The sequence below is a fragment of the Gouania willdenowi genome, chromosome 6, assembly GCF_900634775.1.
Source record: "Gouania willdenowi chromosome 6, fGouWil2.1, whole genome shotgun sequence".
In the NCBI taxonomy this organism is placed as follows: domain Eukaryota; kingdom Metazoa; phylum Chordata; class Actinopteri; order Blenniiformes; family Gobiesocidae; genus Gouania; species Gouania willdenowi.
This window is the reverse complement of record NC_041049.1, coordinates 21,284,832-21,301,620: the sequence shown is the minus strand read 5'-3', so window position 1 is coordinate 21,301,620 and position 16,789 is coordinate 21,284,832. Positions and strand designations below refer to the sequence as shown.

The 16,789-nt window shown below is 38.2% G+C and overlaps 1 protein-coding gene across 1 annotated transcript; it reads right to left on the bottom strand.

The window, feature by feature from the left end:
• Positions 1-218: 218 nt before the first annotated feature.
• Positions 219-15,894, bottom strand: elk3 (ETS transcription factor ELK3). Its single transcript, XM_028450807.1, has 5 exons — positions 15,600-15,894; positions 11,042-11,267; positions 8,878-9,570; positions 5,365-5,487; positions 219-795 (listed from the first exon to the last, which is right to left on the bottom strand). The coding sequence occupies exons 2-5, from the start codon at positions 11,246-11,248 to the stop codon at positions 700-702; spliced, it is 1,119 nt and encodes a 372-aa protein (XP_028306608.1). The 5' UTR covers positions 11,249-11,267; positions 15,600-15,894; the 3' UTR covers positions 219-699.
• Between the last annotated feature and the right edge of the window lie 895 nt (positions 15,895-16,789).

Genomic DNA, 16,789 nt, shown 5'->3' with positions numbered 1-16,789 from the left:
AAAAGAGAAATCCTCCAAAGTTGGATTAATTTACATTAAAAAAAGGTTTGGAAAGTCGATGCTAAACAGTGAAAACACTGCTGCGTCTTATTATCCAGTTACAATCCCGGGAACGCTTTAGGCTGTGATGAAATCTTTGAAATTTCGAGGAAATCAACATCTGTTTACTGCTGACGACACCACTCTCACGTCAGTGCTATAAATACAAATCTACAGCCTCAACTAGAATCTAAGCAGTTTCTGCCTCTCGAGACAACAGTGCAGCTTTTTTTTTTTTTTTTTTTTGGCTCAGTGAGGTTTCGTCATCTCATTAATCCTGACCTTGGATCGCCTTCCTTTGATTCAGAGACTAGAAACTGGTGATAATGGGAAGTTGGAACCAGTTTTTATGAACAAAGGTGGAGAGGGATTGTCAGAAGGACATCAAATGATAAAGTCACATCCTCAGTCATTTTCTTTGCAAGGAAAAAAAACACAAGCATTAAAGCACAAGGAGAAAAAAAAGTGAAGGAGCAGAGGTGTAGAAAACAGAATTCCTAATATACACACTCGTCTCAGAGAGCAAAGCTTCAGTTTGCTCTGTGAATATTAAAGAACGTCCAAGCCGACTGCTTAGAGGCCTAGCTCCTGTCTAGTTCTGCATTACAGTTTGATGATTGTTGGGTTGAAGCTGATCGCCTCCACGTCTGTTCACTGACATCAGGACTTATGGGAACTGGTGGACAGCAGCATTGGAGAGGGAGCATCCATACTGGGTAACGCCAATGGAATGGGTCCATTCATCAGATTGGGGAACTGGAAGGTAACAGAAAAGTGTGTCAAAATCTAAAATCATTTCAGCATTTAGACGAATGACCAATCTGAAGAATAACACAGAGAACAATAAAGGGTTTAGTCTGTTTTTGTTGTCATTTTGTATATTGTTATGTGTGTTTTTGTTGTCATTTTCTACATTTTTCTCTCATTTTGTGTCTGTTTTGTGTTTTATTGTAGTTATATTGTGCATTTTTTGTTATGTTTTTGCTTGGAGCACTTTGACTTTTTGTTGTCACTTTGTGTATTTTTGTTGTCACTGTGTATTTTTGTTGTCACTGTGTTTTGGATGAACTTTTGTCCCCATTTTGTTTAATTTTTTATTATTTTTGTGTGTGTTTGTAGTCGTCTGTTTTTCGAGATGTTTTGCAATTTGGTTGTCATTTTTGTGCAATGTATTTAAATCATGTATGTTTTTTGGGTCATTTTGCCAATTATTCTGTAGTTTTGTGTGGTTTTGGAGTCATTTAGTGCAGGGGTTCCCAACTGGTTTCACCCTGAGACCCACATTTCTGCCACAGTCATTAAATTATGACCCAAAAAAACACATACAATCTTCTGCATTTCACAGCATGCCAAGAAAAGTTTCTTTCAAAAATAAGACAAGTCCAACATGAGAGACATTCAGTGTTTATTATCCTCCGCCACAAAATGTGGAAGGGTGATATATAGGTTTGAGCTCCGTTTGTCCGTCTGAGTTAAAGGGAACAGTGGGATAACCACATTCGGTGTGTGGCTTAAGGGTATCAATTCGTTGATGGAGTTCGAAAATGAGAAGCGTTTACGGAGTTATTGTCCTTGTTCCATTTTTTTTACTCTGTCGAGGTATTGTCAAAGGGGACAGCTATTCTCAGAGACTGTTTAAGATAGGATAACCACATTTGGTGTGTGGCTTAAGGGTATCAATACGTTGATGGAGTTCGAAAATGAGAAGCGCATAATTCTTTTTTACGGAGTTATTGCCCTTGTGCCGTTTTTTTTACTCTGTTCGAGATATCTTCAAAGGGGACAGCTTTTCTTAGAAAAGGTTTAAGATAGTTAGTAATTTTATATTCTGATGTGATAATATTTTCTTATGCATACATCTAAGTTAGATTTAGGACATTTAGAAAAAGGTTGTGAGTTATAATGAGAAGCAATCTGGCGGGGGTTGTTGATGATTGTCTTCTTGTTTATTTCTTGTTTATTTTTAACAAGTTGTCCACGACTCACCCAGTACAGGTCCGTGACCCACCAGTTGAGAATCGCCGATTTAGTGCATCAACTTTGAGGTCACGGGGGCCGCCAGTGGCGCACGTCTGCTTTAAAGCAACATCAAGATGATGGTGCAAAGTTCAATGTTGTTAAAATAAATAGTTTTTAGTTGCAATAAATGCAATACATTTTGAAAATGAAGCTAGGTAACTGTAAAGTTTTAGCCAGTTATAAAAATCTAGCACCCGCCGTTTTTGATACTCAGTGGCGTGAGAACCGTGTAATATAATCCTAATCTGTGTTCATTGCCTCTGTTTCATTACACTATGAGCCTTTGATCTACAAAGCAGATTAGTGTGTTCACACTATCCTAGGATTAACAAAGAAGCAGTCATCATGAGAGGGCACAGAAAACTATTGACGAGTTGATGGACATAATAATCTATTATGTTGCATTTTCAGACGTTACCACTAGATGTCATTCACTTCCACACTACAGTGTATGGAGCATGTAATAAGCATGTCATCACAACATGACCAGATGATCAAAGTTACTAATCACGTTTTCACTCCTTTACTCCTAAGGTCCATTCAAAAACTATAAATGACACTTTCTTTACTAACCTAATGTGAGAGAGAACCACAGCGCCAACACAAACCCACGTATACTCCAGGCCAACATGCAAACCTAGCTAAGAACAACCTAGATAGAAGTCCAAACTTTCTCTTCAATCTGAAAAAGCTGCAGCAGCATTGAAAATCTGTGTCCACTAATACATATAATTCTACTTTATAATCCCACACAGCTGGCCAGTATGGCTATGGTTTCCGGATGTCTTGAATGTACTGTTTTCATAACGTTAATGTTTGTTGATGTTGTCCAAAAGAAACTTTGTCCTAATATTTAGACTACATATAGATAGATAGATAGATAGATAGATAGAGGTAGAAAGGAAATTCAATATAATTCAGTATAAAAAGCTTCACAGTTAAATATTACCACATAACTTAGAGACAAATTTTTGCAGTGCGGATACTATTCAGACTATCCGATTATTAACAGTTTCAATAGTAGTGTGTGCAAAGCAACACAAGTAGGAGGGGCCCTTGACCAACAAACCCCCTTGCGTTCCTTCCTAAACCAACAGGAAGTCCCCCCCCCCCCCCCCCCACCCCCCAACTTACATTTTTTTGTCCACACCACAACGGAAACATCTGCAGCTTATTTTGAAACCCCTGATGCACGGTGAGTCACTCACACCGACTGCACAAGACCAAAACTACATGAAATCAACTAGAAATGTTACTTATCAGTGTGGAATGACAAAAAAAAAAGCTGTTATAGGAAGGACTGGATTTAATAAGATGCTTTGAACAACTGGAACATCTTTTAAATGCCATGATTCTTTAGAATAGACACTTATTTTCTTCAGTCCTTCAAAGGAAAAAAAAAAAAAGAAGATGAATCTATACGTACACATCTGGCCATGAAGAATAAAAGTACGTTGTTAAAAAAGAATCTCGCAAATTCCCGCGTGATTGCGCAAATACAACAAAGAAATATGAAATCAATAACAATAGTTAACTCAATTAAACTATATTAAGCATATTTGACATGATTTTAGGAAGTTGACGAGCCAGTAATGACGTATGATTAAGAAAAGCGATGAAATGAAGAAAAAAATCCCAAAAAGAATCCGCTGACATGGATATGGGTGAACTCTGCAACCGTATTGAGATACATTTTTAAATAGAAAATCAGATGCTCTCCATATACTCCTATCAGCAAGTACAGCAGTAATGTTCAGCTGGTGGCCTGTGGGCCATATGCAGCCCAACATTAACTCAGCTTGTGATCCACAAACTAGCCGATCAAGACAGTAACATGGCTAGAAATGTGTCCTACCTATGATATCGGCCAAAAAACCTAATCGATAATGGAAATACGTTCTATGGTAATTCTGCTACCATATATTCTGTTATATATATTATAAGTTAGCATCAATCCAGCTGACTTCTTCACCAGTCTTTCCATATAAACTTTGGTAATGTGTGTCACCGTCCTACGGCTGTGTATTTTCATTGCATTGTGTAAATGTGACTGTGATAAGTGTGTGGTTAACAGGCAGAGGGATCCAGTGTAGGAGGGACTCTGTGTTGATTCATTTCAGGTGTGGTGCATTGGGATTAATCACAGCTGTGGTAGATCTTCTAATCAGCGACTAGAGGAGAGAGCGACCAGCAGGTCTGCGTAGCATGGGAGGAGCAAGCTGGAGCTAATGAAGCTAACCGAAGCTAGCTTGAGCTGAAAGACTTGTATTGGACAATAAAAGCTAAAAACATACAGTTTGTCTATGTGTCCAGAACCCTTACTGGGTCACTCGTCTAGCTCCAGTGTATTTGTATGTTTTATAGTTACAGAGGCAACACAAAAGTCAACTCAGTGCTTTGAATTTCATGGTATGAACTGTGATAAAAACTCAGCCCTGGCATTTTCTGTCCAGATCAGCCATTACATTATCAGCGACACCGCGGAGAAGTCATCATTGTGTCATTATAGCTTAAATTTAATTATTGTTCCACCAGAAAACCTAAAAGGGGAAACTTTTGAATCCTTTTTTTTTAATCTATATTCTTTGGCCATTTTGCAACTTCCTTTGTCCCATTTTCAAAAAGTTCTGACACTTTTTTCAGACGATAGCTTCCTTTTGCCAATAAATATCCCTTTTTTCCTTTGTGACACTTTTATCCAATTTCTATCCTTTCTTTAATTTTTTCCCCAATAAATACAACTTGTTTCCTTTTTCCTTACAATTTCTCCTCTTTTTGTTCGTTTGTTTTCACTATTGTTTGCCACAGTTTGCCCTTTTAAACTACATTTTGCCATTACATACCACCTAGTTCCTCTTTATTTGCCCATTTTTTGGCCTCTCTTGACTACTTTTGGCCCATTTTAGTCACTTTACACTCACATTTTTAGCCACCTGTTACCATGTCTGCCTCCACTCACTGGTAAAAAACAACTAAAATGTAGCGGACCAGACCGGCCCACTTCGGGTCGACGGCCCACCATGATGATGCCCAGTATTGCCAAATGGCCAGTCTACCCCTGGTTGTACCCAATCTTTGCGATCAGAATCCCAGTCATTTGGAAAACTATTTTGTGACAATACGTGACAGTCATTTTTTACAAAATATTATTTAACAGATTATTTTTTTCAAGCAACACATAGACATTGTCCTCATGAGTATACGTGAATAGTTGGTTGAAGTAGGTCAGGATTGTCAAAGGACAATAAAACACAGGAAACCCAATACTGCACATGACAACACCATTCAGATATAAATGACTGTTACCTGAAAGAGGGGGGCGTGGCTCTGTAGATGGGCCGGACTAAGGGGTCCCACTGGACTCAGGCTGGACCAGAGATGGATATTGGAGAGCAGAGGGTTGGGAGTGAGCAACAGACCAGACGGAGTCTACAGAGACGAAGAAAAGACCCAAATGAAACATCATATACAAAGCCCAAGATGGAGCTGATGGTGTTTATTCTGGCCAAGGAAGCGGTGAAGCTGTCAACTAGAGACCAAACCCCAGTCTGCCCTCTGGTGAACTCCCATCTACCATTTGGGATGCTTCGCTAATGCAAGATTCATAGCATCTATTTTCAGTCTCCTCTTTCTTCTGTTTCCATCTAACTTGGTCTGTTTGGGAAACTAAGTCGTTAAGTATTCACGACGCCACACAAAGACAGGAGCATTATTTAGAAAGGTGTGAACAAAAAAAAATCTGTATAGTGTTCACTGTTCATCAACCTTTATTCAAGGAAGTGCTACTGTACATATGATTATTACATGAACTTCCTGTGTGATAGCAGAATAAATACTTCTTTTATAAATGGATGGAAAAATTGTAATTCATGTTCTGAAATGGAAACATCTACAGTATCTGATCTTCAAACATAACATGGAAATGCCTCACATGCATGTTTTGGGACAAAAGCGTGTACTTATACGCTATTTTTAGTGGAACACGGGTGGTAATGAGCCGAAAACAATATATACATCCATCAAACCCATTATTCCATCAGTTAAAACTGTTGAAGTTCAATGACATTGTAGATTATAGTATTTTGCAAATTATGCATAAAGCGCATCAAAAAATCTTACCTGTAAATCTCCAGGTCCTATTTGTAAAAAGAGTAAGTAAGTATAACTTAAAAGGAAAAGAAACCTTTATGAAACCAAAGTTTAGGACAAAATGAAAGGAGTGTCTGTCAAAGAGGTCTCTCTATGGAACAATCTGAGCAAGAATTTAAAAGACTGTAAAGCAAATATAAGATTTAAACATCTAATTAAAACAAGTATATTATTCAAATATAATGAACTCCTCTAAAGTACCATAATGTGTTGTTGTTGTTTACCCTTTTTGCTTGTATGTTTTTGTTCATTTTCTGGTTAGTTTATTTTTAGTTTCATAGGACATATAAACCCGTGGCTATGCTTATTTTGTAATCATTGTAGACATTGTAATTGTTTGTTGTTGTTTTCTCATGCTGTTGTAAACTGATTATTAGTACAAAGGGGGCAGATTACATAACATTATTCTTCTTTCCGCTCCCTTTCATTCAGAAGTTTGTAAACTTTTATGTTATTAAATTGATATTTTTTTTCTTTTTTAATGAATGGAATAAATAAAAAAACAAAAAATACAATTGAATGTCTATAAAGTGCTACAAACTGACAAGTATCTACCCATAAACCCATTCAAAATCCCGTTCACTATGTGTTACGATGAGCGACCAACAGCTTTATCTGAAGAGGGTTTTTAGAGTGTTGTGATGAAGGGGTTCGAATTATTATGACTGCATTAAAATCTGAAAAGGTTGGCGCTAATTAAAGGTTACACCAATGATGTTTCAAGACCAAATCATGGAAATATCAATTTAATGGTGTTTTTCCTTTGAAACATGTGGCTAACGTGCAATGTAATCGTGTAAACTGCTGCCTACTTGTTAACACCCCCACTATGATGCTGAATCAGCATATATCATACTTGAGGTCCTCCATGTCATAGAGACAGGCTAGTGTACTGGCAGTCATCAGTATCAACCATGAGAAGAAAAACAAACATATAGTCATTAGCAAGAAAAAAAAAAAGTGGTTGAAGATAAGTTTGTAATGTTTTTCTTTTAAGTTCTAAAGAATATTTTAATTACATTTTTTCATTTGAATGTTTTTATAAACAATTACATTTTCCACTTTATAAATACTATTGACATTTATTTTGTCGCAATTCTCTTAAATATTTGTATTCGTGTTTAACTTTACTTGTTTTTGGTTTTAAAGAAAAATGTTTTTGCAGTGATTACCTTGTTCATTGTGTTTCTGCTCAGTAGAATAGTTCAGAGTTGGAAGTGTATTTGATGGAATCCCTTATGCAAATACATTATTATTGGCTCATTGAAAATTGTCATTATGAATAAATTCAAAATCAGGCTTTAACCCTTTGTTGTATTTATTTATCTTCCATTAGTGTGGCTTTACATACATTTTATTTTACCTTCATAGTTATTATACAACGTAATTTAAAATGTTTGACACTGAGGAGCATTCAGACAGTAGAGGAGCAGTTAGTAAACTATGGCCATCATGTTCATTGAAGGAAATATGTCATTAATTATGGTTCATAATCTGCTTTTGTCTTCCTTAACTGTCCATAATTGGCAGTGTGGGGCCCATAAAAGGTATCCTGTGTAGGGCCCCAAGTTGTCTAGGGCCGGCCCTGGTTGAATAATTTGTCCAGTTTGAAAGTCTTTCCACTGGCTCCCAGTCAACCTCAGAATAGGTTTGAAGTTCTGCTCCTGGTGTATACATCTGTGAATGGGTTTGGTCCAGAATACATCATTGAGATGTTAGTCAGGTATGAACCCAGATCTATGGACACAGGTCAGATAGTTCACAGTAAACATGATGCTCTTAGTTGTTGTGCTGCAGCGTACTGTTTTCTAAATGTTTCACTTTCAATCATATAAAGCACATTGAAATGCCTTGTGTATGAAATGCACTTTATAAATACATTTGCCTTGCCATGTGACCACCAAAGGAGTGTTGCCTTTAACTTTTTGCATGGAAGTAAACATTAGATTATCGTTGAACTCCAAGAGTTCTTGCCATCCACTGGTTCAAATCTAATCAAAACTGCTCATGTTTTATATCGTAAAGCAGTGTGAAACTTGATATTTCATATTAGGAGTAAAAATCACTCCGTTATTTGGGTGTGATCCAAAACAAAGACGGGACAAGGTCTCTGTGGTTGAAAAGAAGCTATACAAGCAACCTTCACGCATTGAGTAATGACTGATTACTTTAGCTTACACTTAAGTTTTGTGTGATGTACACACAGCAGTGTGTGATTACTCAGTCTGGATAAGAGTGTCGGCCAAATGCCTGAGCGTAGTCAGGCTGTCCTGGTTTGGTTAGAGAGTTGCTGCCAGTGAATCAGGAGCTTCAGGAGCATATGGCTTCACTTAGGAACCTCCCTCCCTCCTTTCTTTCTTTCCGCTCACCTCTTTCCCTCTTTCTCTCTGTCTGACTCTCCCCAGCCCCGCCCTCACCCAGTAACAGTAGCCCCGCCTTTTCCTTCAGCCAGTGTGTGCACAGTGTGTGTAGTCAATGTGCTGTGTCCAGGTTTGGAGTCAATTATGATTGTAAAAAAATATTGTCATTTAATTGTAATTGGAAAAAATGCTAGTCACTGTAAACGTAATTGAATTGTAATTGAACATGGATCATTGAAAACATAATTAAAACTGAAGTGTAACTGACCCCAACCCTGACGAAGAGGGTTTAATAGAATTTATGTCGTACCTGTGCAGTGAGGAAAGCAGGGGTCAGGGACCCTGAGGGGAGAGCGGGACTGTTGAGTGCGATGGAAACAAGGTCACTTCCTGTGAGGAGGAGAGAAGGGGTGGAGATCTCCAAGCTTTTAGGTTTCCTTCCTTTCAGAGGCGTGCTGCTGGTCAGCCCCCTCCTCTCCGGTGTGGCCGTGCTGTGCGACAACTCCCTCTCCCTCTCCCTCTGACCTGACGACAGGTTTAGCGGTTGACTGTTGGACTCCAACTCATCAGCATCCACATTCTGAACCAGGCCCTTTGCAACTTTATGGGCGGGGCTCTGCGGTGGAGAGGAGGAGCAGGACAACCTGGAGGAAGGGGAGTTCTCCATGGATGATGGAGGAGGGGTGGAGGGGAGGAAGGTGCGGCCGTGATGGGCTACGAACCGGATGACAGAGGAGCTGTCGTCGTAGCGATCTAACTGGGGCTCTCTCTTGATTGGCTGATCCAAGGAGTGCTGGAGGGAGCTGATGGTGAAGGAGGAGTAGAGGCCTGAGCGGAGGTACTGGTTTCTTTCTGCACCATCCTCATCCTCAACGTCTGGCTCTGAGGTCACCCCTTCGCTGCTCCGACCCGACTCCACCAGAGCAGGGTCCATCTTCAGAATCTCAGGGAAGGACACAAACTTATAGACAAACTTTTGGCCGATTACCTTCTTGATGATGTTCTGCAAATAGAAGACATAAATGATTTTAAACATTCTCAGTCAGGGGTGGGGTCAATTACATTTTTCAGTTACAATTCCATTTTCAAATATCCATGTTCAATTACAATTCATTTATGATTACAGTGACCAGCATTTTTTCCAATTACTATTGAATTACAATTATTTTCTGTACTTAGAAAGTTAATTACAATTACATTCTCATTTAATAAAGTTCAATTACAATTAATCACAATTACTGAGCCTGAAATAAACAAGAAGACAATCATCAACATCCCCCGCCAGATTGGTTCTCATTATAACTCACAACCTTTTCCTAAACGTCCTAAATCTAACTTAGATGTATACATAAGAAAATATTATCACATCAAAATATAAAATTACTAACTATCTTATACCTTTTCTAAGAAAAGCTGTCCCCTTTGAAGATACCTCGAACACAGTAAAAAAAAACGGCACAAGGGCAATAACTCCGGAAGAAATAATTGCGCACTTCTAATTTTTGAACTTCATCAAGGTATTGATACCCTGAAGCCACACACCAAAATTGGTTATCCTATCTTAAACAGTTTCTGAGAAAAGCTGTACTCTTTGAAGATACCTTGAACAGAGTAAAAAAATAGAACAAGGGCAATAACTCCGGAAAAAATAATTGCGCGCTTCTCGTTTTCAAATTCCATCAAGGTATTGATTCCCTGAAGCCACACGCCGAATTTGGTTATTCTATCTTAAACAGTTTCTGAAAAAAGCTGTCCTCTTTGAAGATACCTCGAACAGAGTAAAAATAACTCTGGAAAAAATTATTACGTGCTTCTCATTTTCGAACTCCATCAAGGTATTGATACCCTGAAGCCACACACAGAATTAGGTTATCCTATCCTAAACAGTTTCTGAGAAAAGCTGTCCCCTTTACCTTGGACGGATGGACGGAAGGACGGACAAAGCTCAAACCTATACCCCCCTTCCACATTTGTGACGGGGGTTAATAACCTAATAAAAGCTAACTTTCCTTGTGTTAGCATCTCTTATGATAACAGGCCCTGAATCAGCTGTAAAATACACTAAAAACAAATTTATATCGTGTAATTTCTTTCCTATCTATTGCTTACCTTGTTAGGTTTCCTAATCAATAAAAATATAGGTTTTAATATTTTTGATGTGGGCGTCTGAGTCTTTTTTGTGTCAGTATACCCCGCGTTTTCTACAGTTTTTAAAATGGTAAATTGTGAGAAAGCTTGATATGAAACATATTTTGATCATTGTTAACTGAATGTATGTAGAACTGTACATAGAACTTACCTAAACTCAATTACAATTTCATTATGATTACGATAGCAACAGATTTTTAAAATAACAAATAGAATTACGCCATAATTGTATTTAATTATCAATTACGCGGTTACAAGTATAGATGACCCCAACCCTGCTCTAAATATTATCGGTTCAAATAAACCTCATCCAACATCGTGCATACTTTGTCATAGTAGTATCGCAGGGCTCTGCTCAGCTTGTCATAGTTCATGTTAGTCTTGTTCTTGCGGAGCCCCCACAGCTTGGCCACCTCCTCTGACTTTAGCAGTTTAAACTCTCCATCGTTTGATGTCCAGCAGATCAATTGTTTGTGGCTTTGGTCGAGCAGCAGCTGCAGTAGGAACTGCCAGAGAGTGATGGAGCTCTCCATGACGGGATGACACACAGATCTACAGCAGAGGATCAAAACACGGTCACAACCAGAACAGCTGACGCACACTGCTACACAGAGACTATGTCACACTGCCAGACTATCATTATGAATAGGTAGTGGTGAAAAAAAACACACAAACAAACGTGTTTACATGGTGAAAGGAAACGTATACACATAACTGTCCCACACACAATCACACACAGGAACTTCATTAGATTCTCCAAGTATTAATAAATACATTATTATTCGAGAGAGAGACCTCAATTGTTTGTGTCCTAGATTTTATTTCAAAGGTCCCCCAACCAATGAACAATATGTACCACCTGACTTTGGGTCATTTTCAAAGGTTTTTCAAAGAGTCACATGCAGATTTACTTAAAATAACAATACATTGACCAAAACTTTAATAAAACTATTAAATATCTGTATTCTCTGCCAATAATATTTAGACCTAGTACACAGAAGACTTTTATAATTGTGGGGAAATGACAATAAAGGCAGTCTAAACCTTAATACACATCCTCAAACCCCCACAAAGTGCTATATCCTGTTTCTTAAAGGGAGTGGTCTGCACATAAACCTGACATTCTCACAACCATACCATACTGTGTTTATATTTATTCTATAAGTTCTCTTAAGGCTGTCCAACACATGTAGAAATGTTTATTACAAATCTAGTGTTTAAGCAGTTTGGATCCTCCAAGTATGTACGTTAGGTTACCTGGAGTCTCTAAACAAAGCACTGCAGTAAGTTTATAAGATAAATGTAATTTAAGTACCTGTAATCTGTGACTGTTTGAATATACCAGAAAAGGTTTTTAACCCTCCTATTATCCTCAAATATTACAAACACACTTTATAAATACCCCTGGGGTCAATCTGACCCCAGGGGTATTTGCCTCCAGTAAATAATTTTCAGAAAATTATTGACCAAGTGTTTGTATCAGGTACTTTGTTTATTTGTTGAATACATAAATAACCCCTTGATAATGAAACATTGACCTGTTCTCTAGCGCCACCGTCAGGCCAAACTTTTAAATTAGAATTAATTTATTTTGAATAATTTTCATTTGGGAATCTTCTCAAATTTCCTGAAAACATTAAAGGACACAAGAGTGTGAACCCTATTTGTTATGGTGATGATGTGACCTTTTCTACAGTGACAAAATCAGGTCAAACTTTTAGTTTTAAATCTTTCATTCAAATCTTTTCTAATTTGGGGTGCACATTCATGACTCACATGAACCACATTGATTGATGTTGGTGACCCATTTTTCCTCTCATAAACAAATATTCATTTACTACTGCCCCCTCCCCCCCACTGTGAATTATTATGAATTACTACACTTGATCTTCACAAAAAAACACGTCACAATGATGAACAAATAAAATGGAAAGAAAAACAAAAACTATCTGGAGGCACAGTTTTGGAAAACAGTTCACAATAAATAGAATTCAAAATGTCTTTGAAATTCAAATATTGTGGTATGCTAAACAGTCTATTTCTCTCTTCAACACAATCCTCTGTAATATAAGACAATAAAAGTATCACTAAATTAAAAGCTTCCAGCAAAAAACAACAACAACAGAAAACTGAACAGAAATCACAGAAACCTGTGCCATACGTGGTACATTCTACTCTAACCTCATCTAACTTTAGATTTAATATTCTTTATAGCAGTTAGCTTTAGGGAATAATGTGGCTAGCAATTTCATCAGTAATAATTCTATTTATTTGAGGTGTAAAGTTATGTTCGGTTATCTATATTTACCTTTCACTGACTGTTAGCATGCTAACATGCTAATATGGTGCAGCGAATGCCACCACCTGTTAGCAGAAGCAGTTGCTGGGGCTAGAAATGAGATATTTACTCATTCCATAAAGAACGTCAAACAGAAACAGATTTTGTGGAAATGATTTCAGTGCAGAAAACCACATGTAATGTTTGTGTGTGTGTGACTGTTACACAGTTTACCTTCTTTTTTATTTTATTTATTAGCACGCTTCTCTAAATGACAGGATGGCGCTCGTATCATGTCTGTGAATCTTTCACACATACAGTACGTGCGTACATGCACTTGATTGACTTTAGAAGTTTAGATCCTTCCTTGTTAAACTTGCACACGCCCATAGGAAGTGTAGATTACAGTCGTAGAGAGAGGACTGCGTGTGTCTGCGATCCTTACCAGAAACACACGACCCAATTCGTCGCTTTACAATAATACGTGTCATTTCACACTCATTTCTGTCAATGGTGTCACATTTTGTGTGCGACAGGAAGAGACAGGTCCAGACTTTGGCTGGTTTTTCCGATGTTTCCATGGCGATAAAGCAGGATGTGGTTAGTGACCTTCTGCCAAAGCAAGCACGGGCTGAGCCGACAGGCCTACCTGGAAATGACTGAGTGAGAGTGTGTACTCTGTTTCTATTCTGTGTGCTCGCTTACGTCACACAACAAATAACTATTTAGTCAAAGATTTGGTCAGGAGCCGTGACATCTATGGATTGGCATCCGAAATACAATCTGCCTCTGTGTTCATTGACTTTTTTAACTTTAACTTAAGTTTCTTTATTACCATAATTCTGTAAGCCTCATTGACTCTAAGCAACATGTACCAACCCAGAATGTGTGTCTGTTTTTGTGTCTTTGTGAGAGGAAACCAACCAGCTGAACAGGGGAAAGTGCATGTGCTGCAAACAATGACCCATCGTCACAAACACACACACAGCCAGCTTCCTATTTCCTGCATAGGTGTGTGTGTGCATCCGCGCGTGGATGTACAGAGCAATGGAAGCCTTGCAGCGGTGTCTGTCTGTCTGTCTAAACGAGGACTTCCTGTCATTCAGTGTAATGGGGAAAAGGTCCTCCCTTTTCAGGACGTCCTGTCACTGGGACCCACCGGAAACACACGCACGCACACGCACGCGCACACTTTTTGAAAAACAGTTTCTTTTGTTAAAAGTTCACTATTGAGGAAGTTATTTTTTTTAAAAGAACACACGCGCACACACACACACACACTCCAGGGGACATTACATTTAGTTATATTCACTATGTGGACATTTTTGTATTAACCCCTAAACAGTTTTTAAAAAAAGGCATTTCAAGAACTGTTTACTTTTTATGTTTAAATGTAGAAACCTAAACAATATGTTTGTCTAACTTTACACCCAATTTACTTGCATATTTATGCTGTTAATTATTAACATGGCAGGTGTGCAACATAAACGTTGTAGGCAACAACATTGTTTTACAAACAAAAAAATAAAGAACATTTGCATCTTACGTCACCTGTGTAACCAAATTCATTAAGTTTTCAACAACTAGAGTAGATTTACTCACATGAAACTAGATATTCTAAATATACTAAATATAAACAAAGTCAGGATGATAAGATTGTTATTGACTGGAACTGAACAAAAAAACCTAAAACAAATTCTGCCAAACAAATGACCAAAAATTATTTTAATTTTGTCAAGATAATTAAGAATTGGAGTGTCTGGTGTAAATCTTTACACATCTCCAATGTGCTGATGGAGTTCATCATTTTTTTAATTAACAGTGCAAATATATGTACGTAAAGACATCCATGATACATATAATTAAACTATAATAATTCAAGTAATCAGGGAATTTATCAAACTTTTTCTACTAGTTTGAAGTTTACAGTCCATATAACCAACACATGACCTCAGAAGATAAAGATCTTCCTTCTCCAAGCGTTCCTCAGTCACACATGTCCTCTAATCAAGCAGGAAGAAACCAAAGCCGAAGCCACTCATGGCTCTCCATCCATTCTCACTGCTCGGATTTTCCCCTTATTTTCGGAAATATGTCCTGAGTGTGCGAGGGAGAAAGCTGGGTGAGGAAGAGGAGGAGGGGGTTCAGCTGGAACTGAAATGGTTCTTTGTTTAGCACCAGTGACTCATTTTCAAGATGTTGTCTGCCAGCTTCAATCCGGAAGCGCATGGCAATTAGTCTGCGAGACCCAGACAAACTAAAATCTGCTCATATAGATCTACAAATTAATGAGCTACTCTGAGGTTTACACATCTGTATCCACGCTGATAATCAAGTCTCATGTTGGAATTACATTTCAACTGAATCACTGTTACATCAGTTTAATATTTGCCTAGAGGTTTAATAATTTTCTAATTTTACGCACGGGTTTAACCAAATTTACGCACGGCTCTCTCAACTACTACTGAGAACCTGCGCGGCGCAAAGTTGTATCAACTTCATCCACAACGATTGCAAAAGTTTTTGTATCATGTCACTGACACGAGAAAAAAAAAAAAAAAAGGCGCATACGCTTAATCTATAAAAGAAGGAAACAAGAAACGTACCCAGATGTGGACGGCACTGCTTCTCTGCTCTTTCCGCCTGGCTCAGATGTGCGCGTCCGTTGTGTTAAATTGGTACGTGTGCGTTGTGTCGGGGCTCCATGCTGCTGCTGCTGCTGCTGCTGCTGCCCCGCTGTCTCTGAAAGGAGATCCGCAGATTCTCTCTCTCTCTCTCCGGCCGGAGTAGAGCAGGAAGTCGGGACGCGCAGACGAAGAACGGGCGCACTTCCTCTGGCGCAGTATTCCCGTCTGTGTAAACACACACACACACACACACACACACACACACACACACACATACGCGCGCGCGCACTGTAAAGTCTGACTGCTCTCGCCACTAAACCCAACTGACAACTGACGTCACCGTCTTCCTGCGCTCACCGGGAGGGGTTCCTGTTCACACACACACACACACACACACACACACACACACACACACACACACACACACACACACACACACACACACACACACACACACACACACACACACACACACACACACACACACACACTCACTCACATCTGAAATATTGCGCATTGGGCGCGTTTGAATGTAAGGAAACTGTGGCTGTGAAAGAAATCTTATGTGGTTTGTGTTGTTATTTTTCTTTAATCAGAATCAGAAATGTTTTATTGGCCAAGTACAGTTTTTAAGACAACACAAGGAATTTGACTTGGTAGTTAAAAAATGAAAGAATACAAAATGTGTTAAATGTTGTCTTTTAGGTTTTGGGTTGTATTTCGAATTGGATCCAACCCCAAATTATTATTATTATTATTATTATTATTATTATTATTATTATTATTCAGACTAGTTTGGAGGTTTTAGGAGTCCTAACCTGACTTCCAAACTAGTCTCTTTTACAGTTTGTTGTGTTAAATGACAGTTTACTACTGTACTATTACTGCTTTATTTGCTTATGTTTGATCTCTGCATGAATGCTGGGTAGACGATTGTCCAACTCATGGGTCATCCACAGGGGACATGTTCCTGGTACAGAAACAATATTTTCAACAGAAATTTACAATGTTCTTACCATTTTATTTTACCATATCCTAAAAGTATTTTATCTTATTTTATGTTTTAAAATTATTGACGTTTAATTTTTGTTAAACCCAACCTTTAATTTTCGCAGTTCTGCACTAATCCTTAAAATAAATAAATAAATAAATAAATAAATAAATAAATA

Coding starts and splice junctions, on each gene's coding strand:
- elk3 (XM_028450807.1), bottom strand. CDS start 11,248: ATGGAGAGCTCCATCACTCTCTGGCAGTTCCTACTGCAGCTGCTGCTC. Junction 9,571..11,041: donor TGCGATACTACTATGACAAA/GTATGCACGATG, acceptor TTCTATTTGCAG/AACATCATCAAGAAGGTAAT. Junction 796..5,364: donor GCCACGCCCCCCTCTTTCAG/GTAACAGTCATT, acceptor GTTACCTTCCAG/TTCCCCAATCTGATGAATGG.